The sequence below is a fragment of the Amia ocellicauda genome, chromosome 15 (genome assembly GCF_036373705.1).
Source record: "Amia ocellicauda isolate fAmiCal2 chromosome 15, fAmiCal2.hap1, whole genome shotgun sequence".
Classification (NCBI taxonomy): domain Eukaryota; kingdom Metazoa; phylum Chordata; class Actinopteri; order Amiiformes; family Amiidae; genus Amia; species Amia ocellicauda.
The window spans coordinates 13,701,043-13,725,393 of NC_089864.1; the positions used below are offsets into that span (position 1 = coordinate 13,701,043).

Below are 24,351 nucleotides of genomic sequence, written 5' to 3' on the forward strand. Positions count from 1 at the left end.
AGACTTTATCCAATCCTTAATCTGAAAAATTTGTTTCTGTAACTGCTTTCAGCTGACAGGAAACAGGTTCTATAATGAGTGTGTGTGGATTACACACATACACCTTTTATGGCAGCTAAATCTCTCAGCACAATAAACTATGTCACAAAGATGGGAGTGCTCAAGAGAATTGCATTGCTAGCACAGAAGTCCCACAGAAGTTATCTACAATGACGTGGAAAAACGAAAAATACCACAAAGAACAACTAACGGTAGAAATACAATTTTCCTTCGGCTGTGTATCAAAAACATTGCATCTATCATTGAGGCATTGCATGGGACTACACCATATTAAATCCATTGTGCTGTTTTATCTGATGCCCCAATAATTTTGTCTATACAGAGTAAATATTAACAATCCACACTTTAAATGGAAGAAGGATAACATAAAATGGTCAATTGACTGCTATGAAATGTAGTGGATTCATTTAAACACAAGCACCTAAGTTTGTCTCATTCAACCGGTCCAAACACTAACCCCTTTATGTACATAGTAATGATGATGATTATTATTTTTCAATAGTCAATTATTCAATGTTCTGTTGTTAAGAGGATTCTATTGGTTCATCCTTTTCTATGAACGGAAACAGGTCGCAGAAAAGACAACCAAAACCCACATATAAACACTCCTTTCACAACAGAGGACTACATCTAGGAAGTGTGCATGTTAAAATGTGCTGATATGACTACATCTATGTTTATGTTGTAAAGAAGCACTTACACTTATTAGGCCTCCCTGGCTCTTCGTGTGGCCAAACACTTTGTCGACAGTGCACTCTCGCAGAGGGTACATGGACTGAGGGGCAAATTTGTCCGAGTTATTGGGGTGGAGTGGGTGGCATGGCTTGGTCATCAGAAGGATGTCCGAGAACAAGAAGAACATCTTGCGCTTGGCCTCCTCGCCCTTGAGGGGCACGGCACTGAGCCAGCCTTCCCGGATGTACCATCTTCCTGAGGGAGATCAAGAGAGAGGGGAGACAGCCAATGAAATGGGACGCTCGAGGCAGTCATCTCTTTATAATGGGCCACTGCGTGACCAGAGATGCTGAAGGTTTGATGAGAACCTGTAATAAATCAAGAGATTGACATTTAGAGAGAGAGGATGGAATATGACCCCCCCACCCAATTCAAATTCCCTTAATGTACTGTGATCAGGGCTTTGAGTATGTCACGCTTCAGTCTTAACAGAAACCTGATTTTAAATATCGAAGACCTCTTATAGATTACCAGAGGGTCATAAGAGGGCCAATTGGTCTTTAATGGCCTTGATTTGATATATGGAAACATTTTCATAAAACTGAGATGATTCATTCAGCATACTCAGTGTTTCCTTGAAATTATAGCCCAAGCATTTAATGTCCTAGTTAAATCGGTTAAATTAATTAAGTGTTATAAGTTCCCCATCAAACTCTTTGAACCAAAATATTCACCGACTTTGGACTGACAAATCTTAAAGGAGCTTTTATTCCTGTCCAATATTAATATCAGACATGTTTCAGATTTCCCTCCTTTCTTCTTAACAAGCAAACTTATCACACAAAAATACATTTTAAAATATTAATAAAAAAGATGGAAACTGATCAGTCCAAGTCCAGACTTGAATCCAATAAAACCTTTATGGTGAGACTTGAAGACTGCAGTCCACCAGCAATCCCCAATGAACATGTCAGAACTGGAGCAAGTTTGCATGGAAGAATGTGCAGAAATGACACCATTCCACTAAACAAAGATATCAGAAACTCATTCAAAAAGGCTCACAGCAGTAACTGCTCCCTGTCAAAGGTGCTTCCAACAAGTTCTGGCCCAGGGGGCTGAAAACGTATGCATTCAGTGAATTTCAAATGTATATATTTTCTTTTTTACCTCCTTAACATATAACAGTGTTAAGTTTGATCATCAGTTTTTAATGTTTTATAAAAAAAGCGTAATTTAAATAAATGATTTAGCTTATTTGTAATTAATCAAAATGTGATAATTTTGGTACATGATGAATACTTTTGCAAGGCACTGTGTGTCTGTGTGTATATAAATGTCACTATTACTACTTAAGCTACCTGATAATAGACCACACACAAATTTGTATAGAGGGACTGTATTATCAACTTTAATGTATCCTTTATTAGGAGAAAAACAGTTTTTTATGATACAGGCCCTCTGACTACCACTCATACAAAATATTAAAGAAAAATCATCTCATGTAATATCAAACACAAGATCCATATAGAAAGACATGTAATAAGGAAAAATAAATAAATAACAGGGTTCAAACAGACCTCAAATTGATATGGTTGGACTATGAAGGACTGAAGAACAAATATGACAGATTACAGAAATTGCATTTATTGCATTTTTAAAAATACCATAGCCTTAACTTTCAGTGCATTTCTTACTACCTGCAAAAAGAGTAAAAAATGAAAGCATCTGAAACACTACTGAAGTTTTTCTTATTTTTTTGTGGAAAATCAATACACAAGTTATTTTGTAATCCATCTTAAACCATTAAGGCCATTTGATATTCTTCAGGTGACATTTAAGTGTGAAAATGTGATGGCACCCAGCGATACCTGACTGCAGTTTCTGATAAAGAATTGAAACCAAGTGACAAGATTGATGCATTACAAAACTGATAACAAGACGGTAATCCAACAGGAACCGTACAGGTTGCCTTCAAATTGATACAAATTAGGAGAGAATTCCGAAGAAGTCGTGCCTACGATCCAGCGTATGTGTATCAGAAGATCCACAAGTCCCATGTCCAGCTGGTTATTTATATAGTCTCTGCAGGAATACAGCACTCCAATACCCCAAAGCCTCATTATCAGAGATTCCTTTGTACCCAGCGTGCCACCAGTCTGTCCATTATTGTCCTGCCTGTACCATCCATGGGACTTTGAATAGAACAGGTTCAAAGAGCAGGACTTTCAAGCTCCCCTTTCCATGTAGTGTACTTTCAACTCCCCATTTCAAAAAGCTCCTCGGCCTCTGTTCAAAGACCTATGGATTCGCAGGAGGTGAGGCTGGTGCTAAAGGTTGCACTACAAAGACTGTAAGTCTCCCGTCACATCCAGCATAGAGAGAGAAAGAGGAAAAAAGTGGGCATGTGTAATAAGTTATCTTTAAGATGTTTTTGTAATATTTCTCCATAAAAAGAAAAAAACGATTATTTTCAACTGTATTCTTAAGATACCCTGATTCTAATGCGGAATGGTAGTTGAAAGTATGCTTGCATGCCCTTTGTTTTTCTTAATTCAAACAAATTAAAAGGTGGTAATTTGCCAATACTGGTGTCTATCTTACTGGTGTGATTTTTCCACAGTTATCTGTAGATAACTTCAGTAAAAGACCTAAACGTTCACAACTGACCAGAAGAAGAAAAAAGAAAAACTGCATCCGTTAAATCAGTGACGCCCCGATTATTAATCGGACGTTGTTCTGATTTCCAAATGGACTCCCTTGTTGTCGATACCTTAAGTGCTGGAATAGTGTCCACATTATTCCCGCAACAGGATAACATGCAATTCAAAAAGCTTATCAATTTCTGCTTTTCCTGTCTTAAAGACTTCATTAGAAAAATCATATGTTGCAGATGAGGAAGATAATCAAAAATCACTGTGGTTCTCTAAAGTGACCTAGATAGATTAGACATGCACACAAACAAACAGAGAAACTGACAGGCACATCAATAACGCATTGATCTGGGTTAGGGAAGAGAGATTCAGCTTAAAATCCGTACTTTGCTGCTGAATGTGTTTTAAGGGTTTTAAGGTTACTGATTTGTAAAGCATCACTTTCTTTTGCACACATTAGGAGTGTGGTGGGGGTGCCTGTGACGGGGAGGGGGGGGTCTCGAGAAGTGAGTGCCGAAAGTTATTGGATGAGAGCGAGAGCTGCAGAAACGAAAGCCCCAAGAATTTGGATGAGAATACTTAAACTTCCTATCAACATCTGAGAAAATCTGCCTGGTGCTAGTTGAGTATTCATCTTTCTCTCACACACTCTCTCGGTTTCCTTTTTATCTGCCTGCCCACAAGATTTGGAGAACCATTAATTGGTCCTCGGGGAGGTTGACAGGCCGATGCTTTCATGACTAGGCTTCTCTGTGTTGTACACATGTGGGCATCTCTCAGGGGATAAACAAAGGGAAAAAAGCAGGAAAAAAGGACCACAAACTCCAGAAGTCAAAAGAAGAAAAAAGAAGTGAAGGAAGCCACCTTTTTTCAATTACTGGCAATGATTCTTTTTTTATTAGTATGATTCCATTTTTTGCTCTCCTTAAAACTGTAAGCCAGGCATAATCCGCCTTTTATCTGCCTTTGGTTCTGCTAATTACCACATGCCTATCTTCTTTGAGAGCCACTCGTCCCCGTCCCCCCCATATCTTATAAACTTCCTACCACCCCTCTTCGTAGGCAGCCCCCCTCCACAGCCACAAACAACAGTTAAGCGGTAGTCTTTCAGAAAATATGAAAGGAATAACTGATCACAAGAACTAACCTGAAGCCAACACCTTGGTCTTCCGTCCTTTCAGCAATTTCTGCACCCGGATCATCTGCAGGTGGTTTTCATGACTTCGAGCATTGTCCTGAATATGCTGAGACACCTCCGAGACTGCTCTCACTGCCCCTGGCGTCACACAATTAAAACACTACTCTCATGCAAAAGCTAACACAGAATACAGGTATTTAAATACAACATCAGTAAATTCACACCTTTAGAAACTAGCAGATGATTAAATATTGTACATATTAAACTAAATTAGTTTATAAAGTTTTCCCAAATGTCAAAGTGTATGATTTACTACTTTTTGTTAAACATTAGTTTAAGATTTTTGGTCCATTATGAGTCCCTCTCGAGGAGAGGACAGCCTTGCGTTCATTTTCAGACCTCATACAATGTTAAAAAGGTTTATACCAGTCGTACCTTTTTAAGAAAAGCTGGTATGTTAGTGCACACTGAAAATATCAAGTTGGTACGGAAGTGTTTGAATAATGGAAGTGCCACCTGAGAATTAAAATGTCAGCATGGCTACTTTTTTTCTTATATAAAGGTTACTTAAGAATAAAATAAGGAAAACATAATCAGATATGGGTAAGGAAGAATAACATTAGAAATAAATCCATCCTGAATTCTAACATACAAGGTACAAGAACTGGAGGATGCAGAACAGCATTATTTTTATAGATGTCACCAATCTCGTCGAAGTAGATAAGGTTTGATTCGGAGATCCTTGGACAGTTCTTTGATTTTCTACATTTGCACTGGTCTGTTTCTGTGCCACCTCGTTATATCAAAGGACACGCAAGAGGACATTGAAAGAGTTTTTGAAACAACCAAAAATCAATGATTAAATAAGAAATACTGAGCATACATAATTGTATTTTTTTTTTAATTGCTAAATTATATTTTAGTTACACTTTACTGAGGCAATTAATACATTTTGAAAGACGTCTAGCTCTATCAATTACATTATTTCTACTTAATTGTACTTAACTTAATTGATCAAAATACACCTGTGACAAGATCAGTTCACAGATAACTACAAAAACCGAACCCTGTCGAGAGCAAGAGTTAAAGACATCTGTTATTGTGCATTTCCATATAGAAGTAACGAAAGATAAAGGAGAGCCTTCTATTTCTACATTTAAACACACTCAGGTAGATTTTGCTCAATTTCCTTTCACTACAGCACTAAAATCAAACAATCACAGGAAACTAATTGGGTTACTTATCTTTACAATAATTATTAATGACTAAGACTTATGCAAAGAAAAGACATTCTATTTTTTATGAATTTCTATTAATTTCTTGAGGTCCTTTCACTCCCCCCCCAAATCCCCATAATAGTGTTTTAGAACAATCAGTGTATTTAAATGTATATATCACTTGTTCGTTAAAGTTCTGCAGAAGTTTTTCCCTTTTACTATTGTTGAAGATACAATCAACAGAAATATTCAAGCACTTTTATGTTAATGTCTTTTAATTAACCTTTGACAGGCATGAAGTGGGGTGAAATGACACAGTTTAGCCACTGTTTGTGAGCATGGCATGTCATTGTACATCTTCTGGAGACAGATTAGCACATGGCTCAAAAGAACTCTGAAGTGTGATAATTAAAACACTTAACATAATGGCATCAACATAAAGCGCACTAAAACAAATTTAAGCAAAACACATGGAAAAATAATGACGGCACTTGCCATTTTCAGTGCAGGCTTGGTTAATCAGATACAATGTTATTTGTTGGGGTTGTTTTTAAATAATTCCCTTTATAATAAGACAAGGCTTAGTAGGGAAATAAAAAAATGTGCCTAATAAAAAAGGAAGGGGAGCATACAGGAGCAAATTTAGATATGTTCCTTCATCTTAGGAAATAAATTATCCGGCTGTTTAAATTTGTAAGCAAATGCAATGCGCAACCAGTGAGATTTTAATTAATACACATGAATAATTCTGTGTGTAAATTTGTGCTTAAGTAGGATTTGCTGTTTATTTGACATTGAGATTAGACATTAGTCATTATCAGGCTTCTGTTGATTTAAAAAACTACATATATTTATTAATTTATCTTACGCATGAGATCCCATGGCCAGGTCCTAATTAATTTTTTCAGGATCCAGATTTAAACCTTCAAACTAACACATAGCTGAATGCCAGTATTCACTTAAAAACATGTTGTTTTTGTGGTAATAATAGAATTTAATAAAGCAAAGACAGAAAAAAGAAAAATCACTCTTCATTACAGTAACAAGGACTACAAAGGCCTGTCTTTCACCGAGACAATTTAACATGTTGTTTTTTGTTTTGTTTTGTTTGCTTTTTTTGTTCCCCAAGGAAGAGAAACTCATTCCTCAGTTGTAACACAAAACCTCTGTGATTTAGCAATCTCATAATGCAATAAAGAATGTAGGACAATTAAAAACTGCTTCCAGACAACCGCTGTGTTGATTCAGGGACTGAATTGGTTCACCAGAAGAGCAGAGGGGGAAAAACACGGAGATCCTAAAATGGCTCAGATTTTAATTGATTTTAGAGCGCATCAGAAACAAAAAATGAAGTGTGCTTGTACTTCTCCTGTTCGGTGGGAAAGTAGCTGCACTAGTTGAACTGATAACTCTAGATTGAATTTGAGGGTGAAAGAAATAATACATGAAAAAGGAGACTTTCTCAGTTGAACAGCTGAGGTATACAAGCATTGTTAAAAAATAATGATAAATGCTGGAATCGATTCCTGAAGCAACCTGATCCAGGTATATTCACATCCACAATAACAGGAAATAGCAGGCTGTCATATCCGGGCGTATTGTGTTTCTGTCATAGGAGTTCCTTTCAGGGAAAATTTCATAAAATACATGCCTTTGATTTGGTGGTGAAATCAAAGTAATGAACATTGTAATGGTATTTATTCAAGGAGAATTGGAAATAGTTAACTGTAATCATAGAAAAACATTTCAATAAAGTGCTATCACACAATTTTCCCACCGATGTCAAAATGCATTTCCATTTCCATGCTGCATCACAATTAATCGACAGAATCTGTTTTTACTGCTGGTGGGTGAGAAGAAAAACTTTTCTGCACTACAGACAGTTGACGAAACAAATGTTGCAGCTGTGCTTATAACTCGTATGTGTAGGCAGTGTTAAAATCAACCTTTTTTAATGATAATGATGCTGATACCTAATGATGCTGATTATTATTATTATTGGAATTAACCAAATGAACATTACAAGTTACACATTAATATGATGCGTCCATTATGACTCTTACTTGTAAGCTGCTGAAACTCTGGGTCATCAGGATTTGTGTTTTCTGTTAGATCCCGTAAAAAATGCTTGTACCTAGAACAGAAAACATGTTCTTAAATTACACAAATAATAACACAAATAAAGAACACTGAACAAATAACAAAAACATGAAATATGATAAAATCAAATATATTTACATGAACTCAGATTACAAAAGAGAAAACATTTTGTTTTCAAAGCTTCCAAATGATTACCTTATTTTAAGTCACAGAACTTTTGTATATATTGTACTGTATATTGATTGTTTTAAATACAAATGGTATCAAAAAATCTTTGTATCACTGAAAATGCTCAAAAAGGCAATAGCAATTCATTACAATACTTATGAGTAATACCCAAGTTGTCCATGTGCAAAGTCACACAGTAAAAATACATAGGATGCAAAACAAAGGAAGTAAGTCAATTGTGATTATTTGCATGCTTTATCTGCTCAAAATTGTCACATTATATTAATTTAAAATTAATTTAAATATGCAGATCCTCTACAAAGTATCAGTAAAGAATCACCAGACTGAAAACTATCTTACACGCATAAAGCTATAGACTATTTTCTTTCAGTCATGCATTTTTGTTCCAAATGTGCAGTTTATAAAAAAAATAATAATAATAATAATAAAAAAAAAAGATGCATGTTCATAATTCTTCAAGAATCTTTAACCCAGCACCTGGACTGGTTCACGGTCGTACTCATGTGAAAACCTGGAGGTTTGTGAATGAAGACAACACAAAGATCAAACTACTTTGAAGATGTTTGTGCGGTTTCTGCAGGTAAGAGAAGCGTAAAGCCCGGGACACCATTGTGTCAATTTTTAATATAATGGATTTCTATGGGACCGGACACACCAGCGCGTCCACGCAGATTTGTCTCAGAGCCATTTGTGACACAACGCTTGAGAGACGCCTGGCTCTCGACCAATGGCAGTCCAGTTATAGCCTAATATAATTAATATATATATCCATTGTCCACTCCCACTGGAGTTAATACCTTATTAAACTGTATAATCGCTGATCAGCCGGGAGATTTGTTTTAACTGGGAGGTGGGTCCAGATCAAAACAGGACATAAAGCACACGCATACAAAAACAAGCACACACAAACAAATCATTTATTTATCAATGTTTAAATATACACAGTACGAATGATTATTAAACTAAGGTAAATGTTCTTTATTTTTAGAACAGTAAAATTATTCCTTTTTATTTTACAAAACAAAAACAAAAAAGAAGGTGCTTACTTGCTTTTTCACACAGAATGCAGTGAAGAGCATTTATTAAGTATAAAGAAAAAAAGTGGACTGAGCACCACTGCCCCAGTATATTGAGTATTTAATTAAACAATACCTCATCTCACTGTGCTAATCTGCCATGGCACAGATCACAGTGTTGAAACAGGTCTTATATCCTTCACAAAGTGCAAATGCTCCGCGCTTGCATTTCCTCTGCAAGGGATTCCCTGACTTTATTAACGAAATGAAACACCAGCCACTCGCAATCAACATGATTATAAATCTTTCACAATAAATAATTTGCCTAGTACAAGGTGCCTTGCACATATTGTTAGTAGCCTACGTTGTTAATGAAATATGTATTAATAATATAACAAATGTATTGAAACAATTCAGAATATGCTAGTGTGTTTTCTTTTATATATTTGAATTGGGGGAAAAAATGGCTTGTAAAAAATCTAAGTGGCTGGTAAAATTGCACATTGCACCAGCCATTGTGGATGTGTTAATTTAAAAAGTCAATTTCTCAACCCTGTACCTCCACCTCCTCATCATCTGTTGAAGTTTCAGTGGGGTTTTCCTAAAATACTGACATTTAATTTTAATTGAACCGTAAAATATAGTTCTGTAATTGTATTGGTGTTTTGCGCAAAATGGAATCTGTGCCTTTTGACGCAGGGAGACGCGTTGGCATGACGCTGTCCGTCAAGTTTGAAGCGACGCGACGTGCTGGTGTGTCCCGACTTAACCCTGCTAGATCAAGGAAGATCATCTGCAACATGGAGCAGCCTTTGCATTTATCAAAAGCGTAGCATTGCTTGGCTGTATGCACATGATTTACCAGCCTAACTTGTCACACACATCACCTTCCAGTAGGAATTAAATATTGATTATTGGAAGATCACAACATATGGCTGTGATTGGAAGAAAATCTAATAATGGTCTATCAAATGACAGAGGATTAAGAAAATCAGTGAGAATTGTGTTGATGCATGACAGAAATTGCTCAAACTTTCATAAAATATACTTATTTTAATTATGTTTTCAGAAACTGAGAAAAAAAATGGAACTTAGTGAAAACTGAATGGAATCCATAAACATTAAAGATGTAATCAATCTTAAACATCACCCACTTTTTAAGATGATCTCATTTAAAATTTAAATTTGACTGAGCACTTTAAAACTTTAAAACTTAAATTTTCACTTCTATTACACATTTTCTATGCCTAATGCAACCTATTAAGAATAATTTAAAACCTCCTTCACTTCCACAAAACCCATTTTTGAGATTCACAAAAGGCATCAATACCAGTCTGTTTCTAGTCATTAAGTCGAGGATGAGAGGATGGGCTGTAAATGGTAGAGCACACTAATAGACTTTTATTTCTTGGGGCATGGGTTAAAATTGGCTTAGGCCTTGGGTGAAAAGTAACTTTGGGACTCTTATATTTCTTATTTTCTGGAAATCTTGAACACAGAATTTTAACGTTTCAAATAGAAAGCCACTTATGCGTGTAGAACATATTCAGTCAACTTGCATGAAACAAAATATCAATCGTTTGCATTTAAGTCTTTCGAAACAAAGCTTTTATGCAAAATTGACAAAAGTAACTATAACCGGAAATGGTTTCTAGATGTAAGTGGTCACAACTTATTTTGCACAACACACTTCATTTCATAATCATATATCACTGACATCATTATGAAAATGAAGAGTTGGTAAAAAATCAGTAGGTACTCTGTGGCCATGCAGTGTGGGAACAAATATAGCCAGACATTGCACATTTCAGAGGATGCATGTATCCGTGTACGTCTCTCCTGTGTCACTATCAGGCTTATGGTGGCAAGCCAATTAACAATTAGTGGGAAGCCGATTAAGAATGGCAGGATCTAAACCTGGGAGGGAATGAAAGAAAATGCTGGTTCCAGATTAATTTAAAAAGAGGGGAAATAAATATCTGGTTGTACTTGGAATTTTTCTGCAAAGCATTATGCGACACCCTGAGTGCGTGGCTCTCACAAATGTATTCTTAGGCAGAACCTTTGATACCGTCTGAAATGGATCCCTTCCTCCGTGGATTTATGGAGAGCTACAAAGAATGTGATAATGACTCTAGGGACACCGACCTTGAAAGTTCAGAAACAACACCAACAGATACTGCAGAACTGTTGCGACTAAGATGGGGGATATATATTTGGGACCCTATTATTTCAAAAATGACATGGAGAAGCTTGGTCAAAGAAAATAATCAACACAATGCTAAATACTGCGGTAATATTTTACACATCGATAGTATGAAATTGAATACATTTGTTTTTGGTTACACTTTCAGCAAACTTTTTTGTAAATAAACATCCTAACAAGATGGTCTAAAATGTTCAGTTCTGACAGAAAGCTTTTTTTTTTGCTTAGAGGGGAAAAAAGAACAAAAAATTACGTGAAATTAACAAATAATTGTGAGGCTCTAACGAACACCCAGTTGACAGGTGCTCAGTTTAACTATAAGGAACTAATACATTGTAAAAAACAACTAATGATTACAAATGGCTATGATTAGAGATTTACTTCTGTGTTTCATTACCGATAGTTGTCTACAGTAAAAATGTGGTGCATAGATCAAATTTACGCAAGATCGGAATGACAATTACAGCTTATTATTTTACAGATCACATTTGAACAACTATTATTTTTGAAGAAAATTGGAAAAATAACATTTAAATTGCATAAGAAAACAAAACTCACATGTAGCGTACATGTTATTAAATATTTAAACAGCCAGCTTCATAATTATTTGACGGAAGCTTTATTCCCTGAATCTTATAGCTTTTGTGTTAGAAAAAGTGATAATAATAAAGTTTTTACAGAATCATGTATATCCCCAGAAGAATAAAACTTTGGTGAAAGATGTTGAAGCTTTTTTTTTTTTTCTTCTTCTCAAGGAATTCACTCAACCTACAGTACGGTATTTCATCACTGAAAGAACATTGCAAGGAGAACAATACAACTAGCACACATTTCCTGCAGCCATATTATGATATAAATATCTGTGACAGGAAAAGGATGTCACCCATCACTTGCGAAAACTACTGAAAGTAAGAAAGTCTCGGAGAAAAAAAACACTCCTGCTGCTGTTTCTTTAAACTCCAGTACTGACAAGTCTTTGTGGGAAGACTACAAGTCTGGGAGAATATCCTTCGCATGAAAATCTGTTTCCAATTTACTTAACTTTATTTTGCTTTTATTAAAAAGACTTACAATACGAAATTGTTCTGATTGCATTCAAAACTAAGGGCATCTCTTTATTTAGGGTAGCAAACACAATGTATTTGCCAAATCTTTTACATCAAGATTTCATATTCTATACAGTGTCCAAAGAGTGTTATGCATGTTTTCTTGTAGACAAAAAAATGAATGTCTATGTATTCCTCCACACACACACACACACACACACTATGAATTAATCCCATATTTTCATTTATTTTCCATGCTCTCAAGAAAAAGGAAAACAATACAAAAAAAAAAAAAACTATACCCACATTGTGATTAAAAACAATAACAACAACAATAAATCTGAAACAATTAATCATTTAGAATGCATTGGTATGCAAACGTACCAAACTAGTCAAAGGTACAAATATAACAATAGTAAAGCAACTACTCATGATATTGAAAGGACAAACTTGCATACGGGTTTGTAAGTGCATTTGCGTGAGGGAAATCACCAGATCAAGACCCATTTCTCTTGCTAATCACTGTTTAAGTTTCAGATTGTTACAAGAGTGGTCATGGTGCTCCATGAAATGTGACGGGAATAATTTAACTGGGGTTCATGCGACAGCCTCACATCAACCTTTAGCACCTTGAGACACGCCAGTGAAGATTACTCCAGTCCTCCTGGCTGCGGCTGCTACATGTGGGTTGCTCTGCCTAGGTGCACTGGGCAAAACACTGTGAACTTTGTATCTACAAGACATTAATGATTATCCCCTCAACATGTACAGCAGGCAGAAAATGTGGACTAGGCAAATCAATCTTGTAGTTTGAGGCAGAAAAAGAATAGAACATGAATCTGGTTTCTAACAATATTATAAAAACAACAACTATTAAAACCTTTTAAAGCTGCCCCTCAATGAAGGTTTCAATCATTTGAAATGCAATTTGACTGAAGTCAGAATTATAAGGCTTCTTGCGATTCCTTCTGGCTGTCAATCAGATTTCCCAGACAAAGCGTCAGAGAAACAATCAAGGATCTCACTGGTAAACCTCTTCCTCCACACCTTTTTATTTACAAACCTACTGCTCTCACATTAATAGAGGGATATGATCACATGATTGACCTAATGTAACCAGGGTACCAATAACAATTCAGGTTCAGCAGGGGGAACAAATTATGAAAGACTAATTCAAATCCTGGCCATAACCACCCACCACTCTTCCCCCTCCAGATGAATAGTATCACAGAGCAAAGCAGAATATGCAAAGGTGTTGAGTCAGTGTAGACCATACACACCTAATGTGATCAGATTCTATTCCCTCTGGTCTTTGGCATTGTGGGTTTACAAACATCTCCCACATGACACCGCTTGAATGCAAAGCAGAAATGAAATAGCCTACTGAATGGAAGACAGACCTACAGAATAGGCCGTGGACACGCTAGCTGGGAAAGGAAATTATATCCATTATTCAGCACCAAATGACAAGTAAAGCCTTGCAAAAGTGTCTGAAACGATTCATTTAAAAAATAAAACACAATGACCAAGCTTGGAGTTGGATTAAGCCTCCTTGGGTTAAGAAGCACTTTAAGAGAAATAATTTAGCCTTTTTTTTTCCTACTAAAAAATAAATTACATTATCTGCACTGACTGTCCTAATACTTATTACCACAAAAATTCTAATTAAAGCAAAGCATTTTCTCTCTCTCTCTCTCTCTCTCTCTCTCTCTCTCTCTCTCTCTCTCTCTCTCTCTCTCTCTCTCTCTCTCTCTCTCTCTCTCTCTCTCTCTCTCTCTCTAATAAAAAAGGAACATTCTAATGAGCAATATTAAGGCATATTCAGAATAATGTAAACGGAAGTTGCTCATTTAGCAGCCCTGTCCTACTCATTACCGAAAAAGCAAAGAGAAGATAACAAGACAATAATATAATCTGAATGATATCTATACCAATTAAGTTATTATAATGAAGACTGCAGGATTAGAGTACGCCGTTGTCCTACTTAGAGATGCAGCACTTAACTATTCCATGCTAATTCCTTTGTAATATGCAGATGAAATGCACTCTTTTTTGCAGACATGTTGGGTCATTCAGTACTAACACACTTGTCAGTAAAAGAGAAAAAGAAAAATATCTGTCCAATTATTTTACTTAATATACACGCATTAAGCATTCAAATTCCTAATTAAGAGACAACATGCGCTGTCAGGCATCTGCATGGGTTATTGAACACTGCATAGATTGTTCCATAATTATCCAAGTTTAATAGCTCAAAATATTTAAGCAATGTGCATCTACTTAGAGAGAGCGCTACTTATCACACAAGAAAGGTACAGTACACGGAATAGCCTCTTCTCTGTGTATTTCTGTAATTAAAACATGGCTTAATTGCTTTAAAAGAACAATACCCAAAGTTAATGAAATTAGGGGAAGAAAATGTTATGAAAGTTTAGTTTTGCATAAATCACTAAACTGGTACAACCAGGTTACACACGCTTCCTGCACAACAATTTACCGGCTGCCGTGTTTGAAGTTTATGTCTCATCTAAGCTCTCATTAGAAGGAAAGATGAATTCTGACAGTTGATAATTAACCCCATTCAGAATACAATCAGACTAGACATCCACAAACCAGGAGCTGCAAAAACGAATAATCCACACAATCCTCAAACAAGGCCGCGCAATCGACAAATGTATTCGTCTCCGGGAGAGGCTGAAAACACAGGAAGGTTTCAGACAGCTTTTACGTAAGAGAATACAAGCGATATTAAAAATGTTGTGGGCAGAGAGAAGGAAGTAGGAAGAACAATAACAACAAAATAATGTTCCAATAGCATAAAATCGAAATCCTACATTTTTGATTGATGGATGTAGGCTTCACACATACACTTAAACCAGTTAAACCCCTTATGATACTAATAATGATGTGACACCTTTGTTAGGATGAAGAATGTGCACGTTTGCTAAATGTGGTAATCATTAAACCGATGCAAAAAGCACTTGCGTGTTGTGCTCAACATTCCTATAATTTGTGTGTCAATAGTATAATTAAGTATTGAAGCCCAATTCAGTGGGATACGGGAGTGCTTTGAAGTCCTATCTTTTCTCAAAACAGCCATTGGCAAAACTAAGGATGAAATAGTGAAATTGCAATTATTTAGACTGGACATGGATATTATACCAATTTGTAATATAATCATGTATCATAATCTCCAAACCTATCAAAGACATATCTGAGGACCTGCTCAGTTTATTTGTACTAGCATTTGTTGTACCTTTCACGGTTGCTGGCCTTAAAATAATGAATCCCTCTAGTCTTGAAATAAAAGTCAGAAACTACCAGCCAACAGGTTCTGGGAAGCTTCAGGAAAAAGAAAAAGTAAATAAGCGAGTAAGTAAACAAGCAAATAGTCTATTCCCAAGACCAATGAGTAACTTATGTTTGAGTCTATGTGACTGATTGTATCAGTGCAATCTGGCATTGTTTTACACCGAGGTTGGCCAAAAACCTCTTCAATAGACATAATTTGGCCCTGGAGCTACAGGTTAGAGAAAGGCTAAACTACTTGTTGACACAAATGTTGTCCCTTGGGGCTATCTCAGAACAATAAGGGCTGGTGCATTGCCTCTGAGCCTTAAATACCAGTAGGTACCTGAAGCTCACAGCAGGGTAATGTCAAGCATAGAGGGCTCCTCTGCGTTGGTTCCAGATAAGATTTGGCAGCAGTTGGCGTCAGCATATGGCTGTATGCATTTAGGCTTCAAGGGGCCTGCCGTCACCATCACTGCTGAGATTAATTACTGAAGACTGGTGTCAATGTTAGGCAGCTGAGGCCTCAGGGAGAAGTCTTGTCTATATGTGCTGACAGCCGGTTCACTATCCTTACCACAGACAAATAAGGGAAAACGAAGAAAGAAAAAGGACGTAAAGACAGCACTGTTAAGAAAAGATCTTTATATAATGGCCAGAGGTAGAGTGAGCCTTGAATGGGAGCAGGTTAAGACAAGTCTGTGAGCAAGAACAGGAACCCAAAGGAATACAGACAAGTTATCCTATTACATAAACGAGAAAAACAAATGCTTCAGAAGAGTGATTCTTGTCTTATTGTCACCTTTAGTATTCCTGCTCCAGTTTTTATAGTAAGGAATTGCCAACAGAGGGAAATCCCTTCAAGGCAGTGCAGCAAAATACACCTTCAGTGAAAATGCACACAAAAGGGATCTGTCACAATCTGTCCTGCTGCAGATTTTTAACCTTGACCTTAAAACACTTTTTAATTTCCATTCACCTCTATTGGTACAAAGGGATCGAGAAGGATCGCTCAATGTGCTCCCTATCAAGCTGTGATGTCAATACTAATTACAATCCTGCAGGCCTTTGCGAAAATAATGGGTTTGACACAACTTCCCTTAATCTCCTTTTAAAGAAAGAGGAGGTCAAGGAAGTGAGTACCACTGAGAAACTTAAGCAATGAAGCTCACATCTGTGCACTTTGGGAACATGTGGGAAAACAGTCCAGGCTTTCAATACATTTTTAATTGTGTTACCGGTTGTCCTCACAGTTTATTGATATTCAGTCATTGCCTCCAAATAACAAGAGGTGTCAGTATGATATGAACAATGTCAAATATGTAAATGCAAAGATTACATTTATATTGAATGGACAATGGTTTACAAACCCATTGAACAACAGAGTCAAAGCTGACAAGTTCTCCTCAGATGTATAATTGTTAATTAACAGGATTTGTGAAGATAAATGTTATGGTGTAAAGTGTTATGGGTTATGGGTAAAATATTTTACATAAATGAGAAATTACATTTAAACACTGAGTTCATGACCCAGCTGGATCTACATTTTCTTAAAAAAAGAAAAAAAAAGAAAAAAAAGAAAAAACATTTGTTTCCAATCACTGATCTACTGTCTTAGACTACAATTATTTAAGGTCTCTTTTAGACAGTAATAACAGTTTATAATTGCTGCTTTTGCTCCATGGTAAATGGAAAAGGCATCTGAAGGCCCACAAATTAAAAGAACCATCAAAGTCTGAAATCATAAAAATATATATAGTTTTAAGATCAGTACTTAAAAAAATAAGAAGAAATTAACTTTTCATAGGGAGGACTTTTGGGATTTGGAGTGATATTTAATTAGATTTTAAGTTATACACAAAAACTATTTAAATTGTTTGAGAAATTGACAAACAATGCACTCAAATGAACATAAAGAAAATCGTGCATGGACTAATACTGAATTTCATACAAGGGGAATGTTTATACTACAGGAACACAAATACAGTGGAAACAATTAGCAAACTATTAAAGTGTGATACGAATTTTAATATGATAATGGACTGAACCTGGTATGAAAAAACTTTGCTTGATCAGTATATAAAAATGCAATATCACTGAATTTTAACCATTTTAAATTAATGCATTGTTTGATTTATTTTACCCTGTTGCAGTTCCTGCTCTATTAAGTGTATTTAATCTGTCAAAAAGATTATAGTGTACACGAGGGCCCAACAGATATATTGGAGCACCGATATTATTGGCCAATATTGGCCTTTTACAGAAATATCTGTATCGGCACATATTCCACCGATAACGCACAGATATATTTTGTCAAACTATTGTCTAAATATTTTTTTCCAAATTACCATAAATTCCTTCGTCAGACTTCAGACAATAAACACTTTTACTTGGTTTTACAGTCATTATTATAATTATTGACCACTCTGTTGTAACATAGTTATGGTGCTTTAGTTTCCACTGGAAGCTTGCGACTCCACAGTGATTCTCATGAGCAGCAGCGCCGCGCGCACACCATACGACTGAGCGCCGGGGTGAAACAAACACACCCCCACTGAGAAACACAGGGCTCATAAACCATAAACCCTTACTTTAGAAAAACAAAACAACAGGCTGACAATCAGACAGCAAATCCTAATCTTCTATGTTTCACTTTTGACAGAGTTTAATGAAGTTCAAAAGTGGTCTTAAATGTGCATAATTAGATTTAATCTAGTCAATAAAGTCCCAACAAGGGAAATACACCAGCTACATGAACTAAAAACCACTAAAAAGCATAGTTGAAGTAAAACCAAAGAGGGCTTCTTTATTTCACATATAAAATGTACAAGTCAAGCCAAGCCTGGTGCTGTTGTGTTCTTCGTTTCTTAAAAAGAAAAAAGTATAATTAAGATATTCTCAAATAACATGGTAAAACAATGTCATATTACTACTCTTGTTCATTAACAAGCATGTTTTCAGCCCATTTTTCTTCATGCTGTATTAATTTATGACAGGGTTCAAGACCGCATGAAATTACAGCTAACAAATTATGGTGGTTAACAAAGGATATTTTGACAGTTTGGGGATATATTCAAAGTAGGAATCTGCTCCACCGTCACATAATAATTTTCTTTCTTTCTACTGTGGGTTACAATTAAGGTTTTCCATAAAAACGCTGAAGATGAATAGAAGCTTATAAACTGAGAAGAACTCAAGTGTGAAAATACTACCTATGCCAATGACAGGCTCCCTAATGATACACCTAATATCAGAGCATTTAAAAAAAATAAAGAATGAAAAGGGAAATGGGGAAAAAAATAAACAAAAGAAAAAAAAAAAAAAAAGGACTTCCACCCATTGCCCAGTCCTATGATCACAGGCAAGACATATGAATAAAAATTCAAGGACAAAGACTATGCTTTAATGATACATAAAATACAATCTGAAAAATATAGACATACTCTATGCATACGCCGTATTTAAAGATTTTCCTTAACATATACAAGCCTTAAGTTTATTTTCTTTGACGAATAAATGTGTATCAATAGCTGTCAACTTGTAAATCCCTTCAAATCTCCCTCAGAGCATAAAGGGGAATTGTCAGTAATATTCCCACAACACAAGCAGAACAAGGGGAGAAGAAAATGAAAAAAGAAAATCCTTCCCAATGAATAATGTTTCCATGGTAGAGGAAAACTAAATTAAAAAATAGAAGATAATGAAAATGTACATTTCTTTAATCCATTGACAGAATTATTTCAATAGACATACACATTGGAAAGAACAGAAGACTATGGATATATTTCTAGCTAATGAGACCTCTAGTTCATTACATGTGGGAAAAAAGGTCCATTATACAGATGAAACTATAGCAATTGAAGTCCCGGTCCTGTTCTTGGTATAGGAACTAAATATGTATTTGATGCATATCCTATCATTTATGGAAACTAACAGCAAGGCATTCATTCACACTGTTCAGTTTGTCTTAAAAAGCAGAAACGCTGTGAAATACAAATAATATATAAAGATGATAAAGTGAAGATAGCACTTTAAAAATACCCATTATATGCATCTGCCAATCAGCTATGTGCACCTAGTATGCCCCTTAAACTGGAGAATGTTTACTTGTCTTTGAGAGGTAATAGCAGTGCTGTAGCTTAAAGGGAAAACAGGGAAAACACACAGGTCAGAACGCACAACTGAAGCAATTTACTGCATACCTCGATGAGATAATTAATGTGCCGTTAGAACTCAATAGCAGTCACTCAAAGTAAAATATTGAATACATAAAAAACAAGACTGACTCCATCCAACCAAGCCTTAATTGGGATTAATACAAAAGGATACCGAGGTCAGAGAGAAGCTGTAAAATTGCAAAGATTTGAAAGGCTGCATAAACTGTGCAATCTAGATTAAAATCAATATTATAGACACTTCAAAGAATACTCAATATTTTCTTTCAATGGTTTTCAGAAACACTTACTGATGAATGCGCTTTAAAGGCAGGGTGAGCAGAGCTTCCAGCTGTAAACCTCGGAATTCAGGCCTGGATTCCTGAAGCTTCTTGAAACGTGCAAAAGTCTTGTTTTTCTTCACTTGCACCTGTTGGGGGGGGGGGAGCAAATATGTGCTTATATTTTTATCTCATGCATGGAAGCATCATGGTTATGCACTCTTTGAATAGCAAAACTCTGCGATATCATGCATGGGACAGAATCTGGAAGCACCAAGTGTATTCTGTGCAGCTGTGAAAGCGTCTATATTCTCCTGCTAGAAGTCTACGCGCTGTTTGAACCTTTTAGAGACATTTCCTTGTTACGGGTGGTCAACACGTGGGAACACATAGGCTAACACTGACTGCATTTTTGGCACTGGCTTTCAAAGTTGCGTCAATTGAGCGATTATATTTTTCTCACTTATAATGAGTGCCAAAGTATTACCGATTTTGTTGAGACTCTGCAATTGCGCAGGATTCTTGCAGGAGTTCATAATGGATGTAATACTGTTGTGTTCAGAAAGCATTCTGATTTGCACGAATTCTGTCACAGGAAGCCGTATTGAACAATGTCATCAAACATCAAACTTATAAGGCAAAGTACTTGAAAAGACAAGACACCCTAGTGCCACACTTAATCAATAAATTACCATATTCTTTCTAGTAAATAACCAAGGGATGGCACAAAAGTAGGGTTAGAGCTTTGACTCATTCCAGGTATCTAACAGACTCGGTTTCTTTTATCACTATTTATCTGAAATCTTGAACTGGATAATATGAACTTGAAAAAAAAACAAAAAAAAACATCATGATTAAGATTAAGTAAGATTTCAGATTTAAAACATAAACCTCAAACTGCTTAAAATACATAATAATATACTCTACATTTAAATTTGTAAACTGCCCACAGTGGTCCATAAAGTCTATACCTTTCTTTACACAATTATTTAGGCTAATATAAAACTGACTAATTGAAATCAATGCATATTTTTTAAAATACTTGATAAATCAGCTGTTATTATATACCAATGCATGAATTGCATATTTAAAAATATATAATCTGATTCTAGATACTTCCAGAAGGTTGCAGGATAGCTACAAAGGGTACATTTCGTAACATTTAAAATCCCTACTAATTGAGCTTGGTTACATTATCATGCAAAACAATGAGACTGAAGGTTGAAAAGGACAAACCAACTATTCTCTGTCACACTGCTGTAATTATGCAGCCCCATGTTCCAACAATTACATTTATGTAGACCCACTGGTAAAATCAATGTTACTTGTACAGCTAGTCCTTAATCAATGAAATCAGTCAATTTACCATGGTCACATCCTTCTTCTTAATTAAGACAGTGATATCTCTGGAGCTCAGGGTCTCAAAGAGATAAATAAGTACAGAGGTTATGAAATGTCAAAGAGGTGACTGCCTGATTTTACTCCTGGCGAACTTTGAGGAAATAAGACAGTTCCTCATAATAAAGGTGTTCCAGGCAAGTAACACGGCCTCCGAAAGAACTGCCTTACCATTCATTAACAAAGAGCAGGTACCAGCATCTGACAGCAGCAGCACTAATGAGCAGGGAGCTCCTTCAACATGCATATCCTTCATAGACGTACGCTAAATTATGAAGGTTGTACCACTTAAGCCAATTTTAATTGGATGCAGCACAGGCCTTAATCGGACAGTTAGCCTTTCTTTTCCAAAGACTATTTCCAGATGGTGTCATCCAGTTGTCATAATCAAAATGGCAAAGGAGATGGAGTGACCTATTTTAAATGCCCACTGTGTAGGGTAGATTCAGCACTTCACACCCAATGGTGTGCAGCCCGACATACCACCTTGGGCACAATGAAAGGATGATCATGGAAAAACAACATTGTTCTGGGCCTTTAATAGCAGTAAAAGTGTTGTCATTAACGAATATGTTGTGAGGTTTGGAAGCACATACATTATTATAAGGTTGGGCTTAAAAGGCTGCTGAACACTTTGTAGGTTTTGGATTTTGGATTAAAAAAACACCACACAAATTGTATTCATCGGTGCGATATACATATGTTATTTGAAGATAAAGGAAATAATTTGTTGTTGACAAAATGTGGGATTCACCACAAACTCTGTAAAATAAGAAAACATTTAATTATTTTAACACTCCAGTGTTACCAATATATCAGTTTCTATATTGGATCATCCCATCAGTTAACAGATTTGTACACATAAATGTCTATAGCGATGAAAAAAAAAATACATTTTTTATTTGCGTATGTCTTAAAACAGATTCATTTCAAGGGGAAAAAATGAGCTGCTACTAAAAGACAACAAAACTCTTAACTCTTATCTTAAATACATTATCTTCAAACTGTGGTCTGTGGTCTACCTCCTGGGCCCAAATATAACATTAGGCTACACTGTTCTCTTAAAGCTGTTGACTGTATGCCTCTATTGAACAAATATTACATTTCCTCAGGCCCCACAATGCGTCTTCAAAGTTGGTGCAAAGCCATCAGTATACAGCAAACTATTTCCATTAGGCAGTTCTCCACTTTACAATTGATACAGCTCTGATATTGATTACTTTACAGTTAAAACTCAGTTCGACATTCTGGCCTCTTGGACACAACTATCCAAATCGCAATATCAATCAAGCTGTATGCTTCAGTCATGAAGAAAAATTATGGAAGGCAATAAATACCTGACACAAAGCTCTCTCAGTGTAATGGATCTAATTGTTTACACAAATTAAATTACATTTTTATTCTGAACCACAAATAAATAAACAAATTTACACAACATTCTGTTTCCTTATTGTGATATACATTTCATTCATACCATATACACAATTAAACTGTCAAAACAGTACATTAACCATTTGAAGCCATAACATCTCAACCGCAGCACTAATCTACTCTGTAGGTCCAGCAACTGCAAATCCATGTTTCCTCTGACTCTCAAATTGCTCACTCATCCAAGTTCTTCCACATTCTCCTCAACCATGTTTGTCAGCTCAATTCCCTGTCTCACTTCGGAAGGTATTACCTGGAGAACTCTGGAAGCCTTCTCAATGTTGTCCACATAGGTAGTATAAAAATGCAGGTGAGGGCAGAACATTTCGAAGCCCAATCCAAATTTCCCATCTTCCACGTGAGCCAGCAATGTCCTGAATGATTAAAAAAAAAAAAAAAAAAAAAAAAAAGTGAAACAATATCCTTAAAATCCAAGGAGGAGGAAATAAGTATTCCTAGTCTCCAGAGCCTAAGAATTTGATGCTAGTTCATGATGATAAAATTAACAAGAACATGATGAAGAACATCTGGAATTTGAGTAAAAATACCCATTAATATGGGGGATCCCAGTGAGACCAGTACCCAGAGTCCACAGAAAAAGTAGACAGTGTGAAACCCATGGAACATCTCTAATACACACCGAACAACAACAAAAGTTACATGTATCCTGTTAGGTGGACATCAGTGAGTATAATGGCAGTTGTCAAGTTTCACATTCATAGTTTGCAATTATAAATGTGTAAGAATATAAATAAATCATACATTCTTATGTATATGTTAAATATGTAAATCCATGTTTAATTTGTCTAGGGCCCTACAGATCAATTAATTTTATCCCACAAAGGCAAAACTCCTACTTAACAATTAACCCAAAACGTACAAAATAACATAAATAAGTCATCACTTTCGGATCATTGTTTAAAAAAATGCAAAAAACAAACTTGTTCTTGTTTAGCTTTGCTTTCCCTAGCTGAAACACTCAGTCTGTGTCTAGATTTGACTCCAACTCTGAATGATGAAGAGAGAAACGCGTACCTATTTTTATCTGGGACAGGAATGTTGAAATGTTACACCAAATTTAGTCATCGAAGAATTACTACTGAGGGTTGAGGTATTTATTGGGCTACAGGCAGTGGTCCTGCCCTGAGGGTAATGCAAGGAACTTGTATGACAGTGCTTGCAGTATTCAAGAACAAAAATACATTAAAGAGAAAAATATATATCAGTCAACCTGGCTGTCAAGCTTGTTACGATAAAATGAATAAATGGGGATTTCATCAGATTGTTGACACCTGCAATGAGCTTATTATCTAAAATATGAAAAATATACACACATCACCACCCCTATTCCTAACAATGTTCCCTGGGACTTTACATGTTTAAAGTAGGTGCGCTTTGCAGTGAAGTTGATTTAAATAGATTTTAATGAAGTTGTGAGCTGAGGTAGGCTCTGTTTATAATCAAGAGATACCGTCAGAACCGAGAGCTTTCTAATGAGGGC

At 35.9% G+C, this 24,351-nt stretch overlaps 1 protein-coding gene across 1 annotated transcript in view; it reads right to left on the reverse strand.

Annotated features, from left to right (window-relative positions):
• arhgef39 (Rho guanine nucleotide exchange factor (GEF) 39) overlaps positions 1–24,351 on the reverse strand; it is a 63,232-nt gene that overhangs the window by 19,422 nt on the left and 19,459 nt on the right. The window contains exons 5-9 of the mRNA XM_066724179.1: positions 23,104–23,224; positions 20,055–20,173; positions 7,805–7,875; positions 4,534–4,662; positions 761–990 (exon numbers count right to left, since the gene is read on the reverse strand). Of these exons, the coding sequence (XP_066580276.1) occupies positions 761–990; positions 4,534–4,662; positions 7,805–7,875; positions 20,055–20,173; positions 23,104–23,224 (670 nt within the window). The remainder of the gene's footprint in view (positions 1–760; positions 991–4,533; positions 4,663–7,804; positions 7,876–20,054; positions 20,174–23,103; positions 23,225–24,351) is intronic.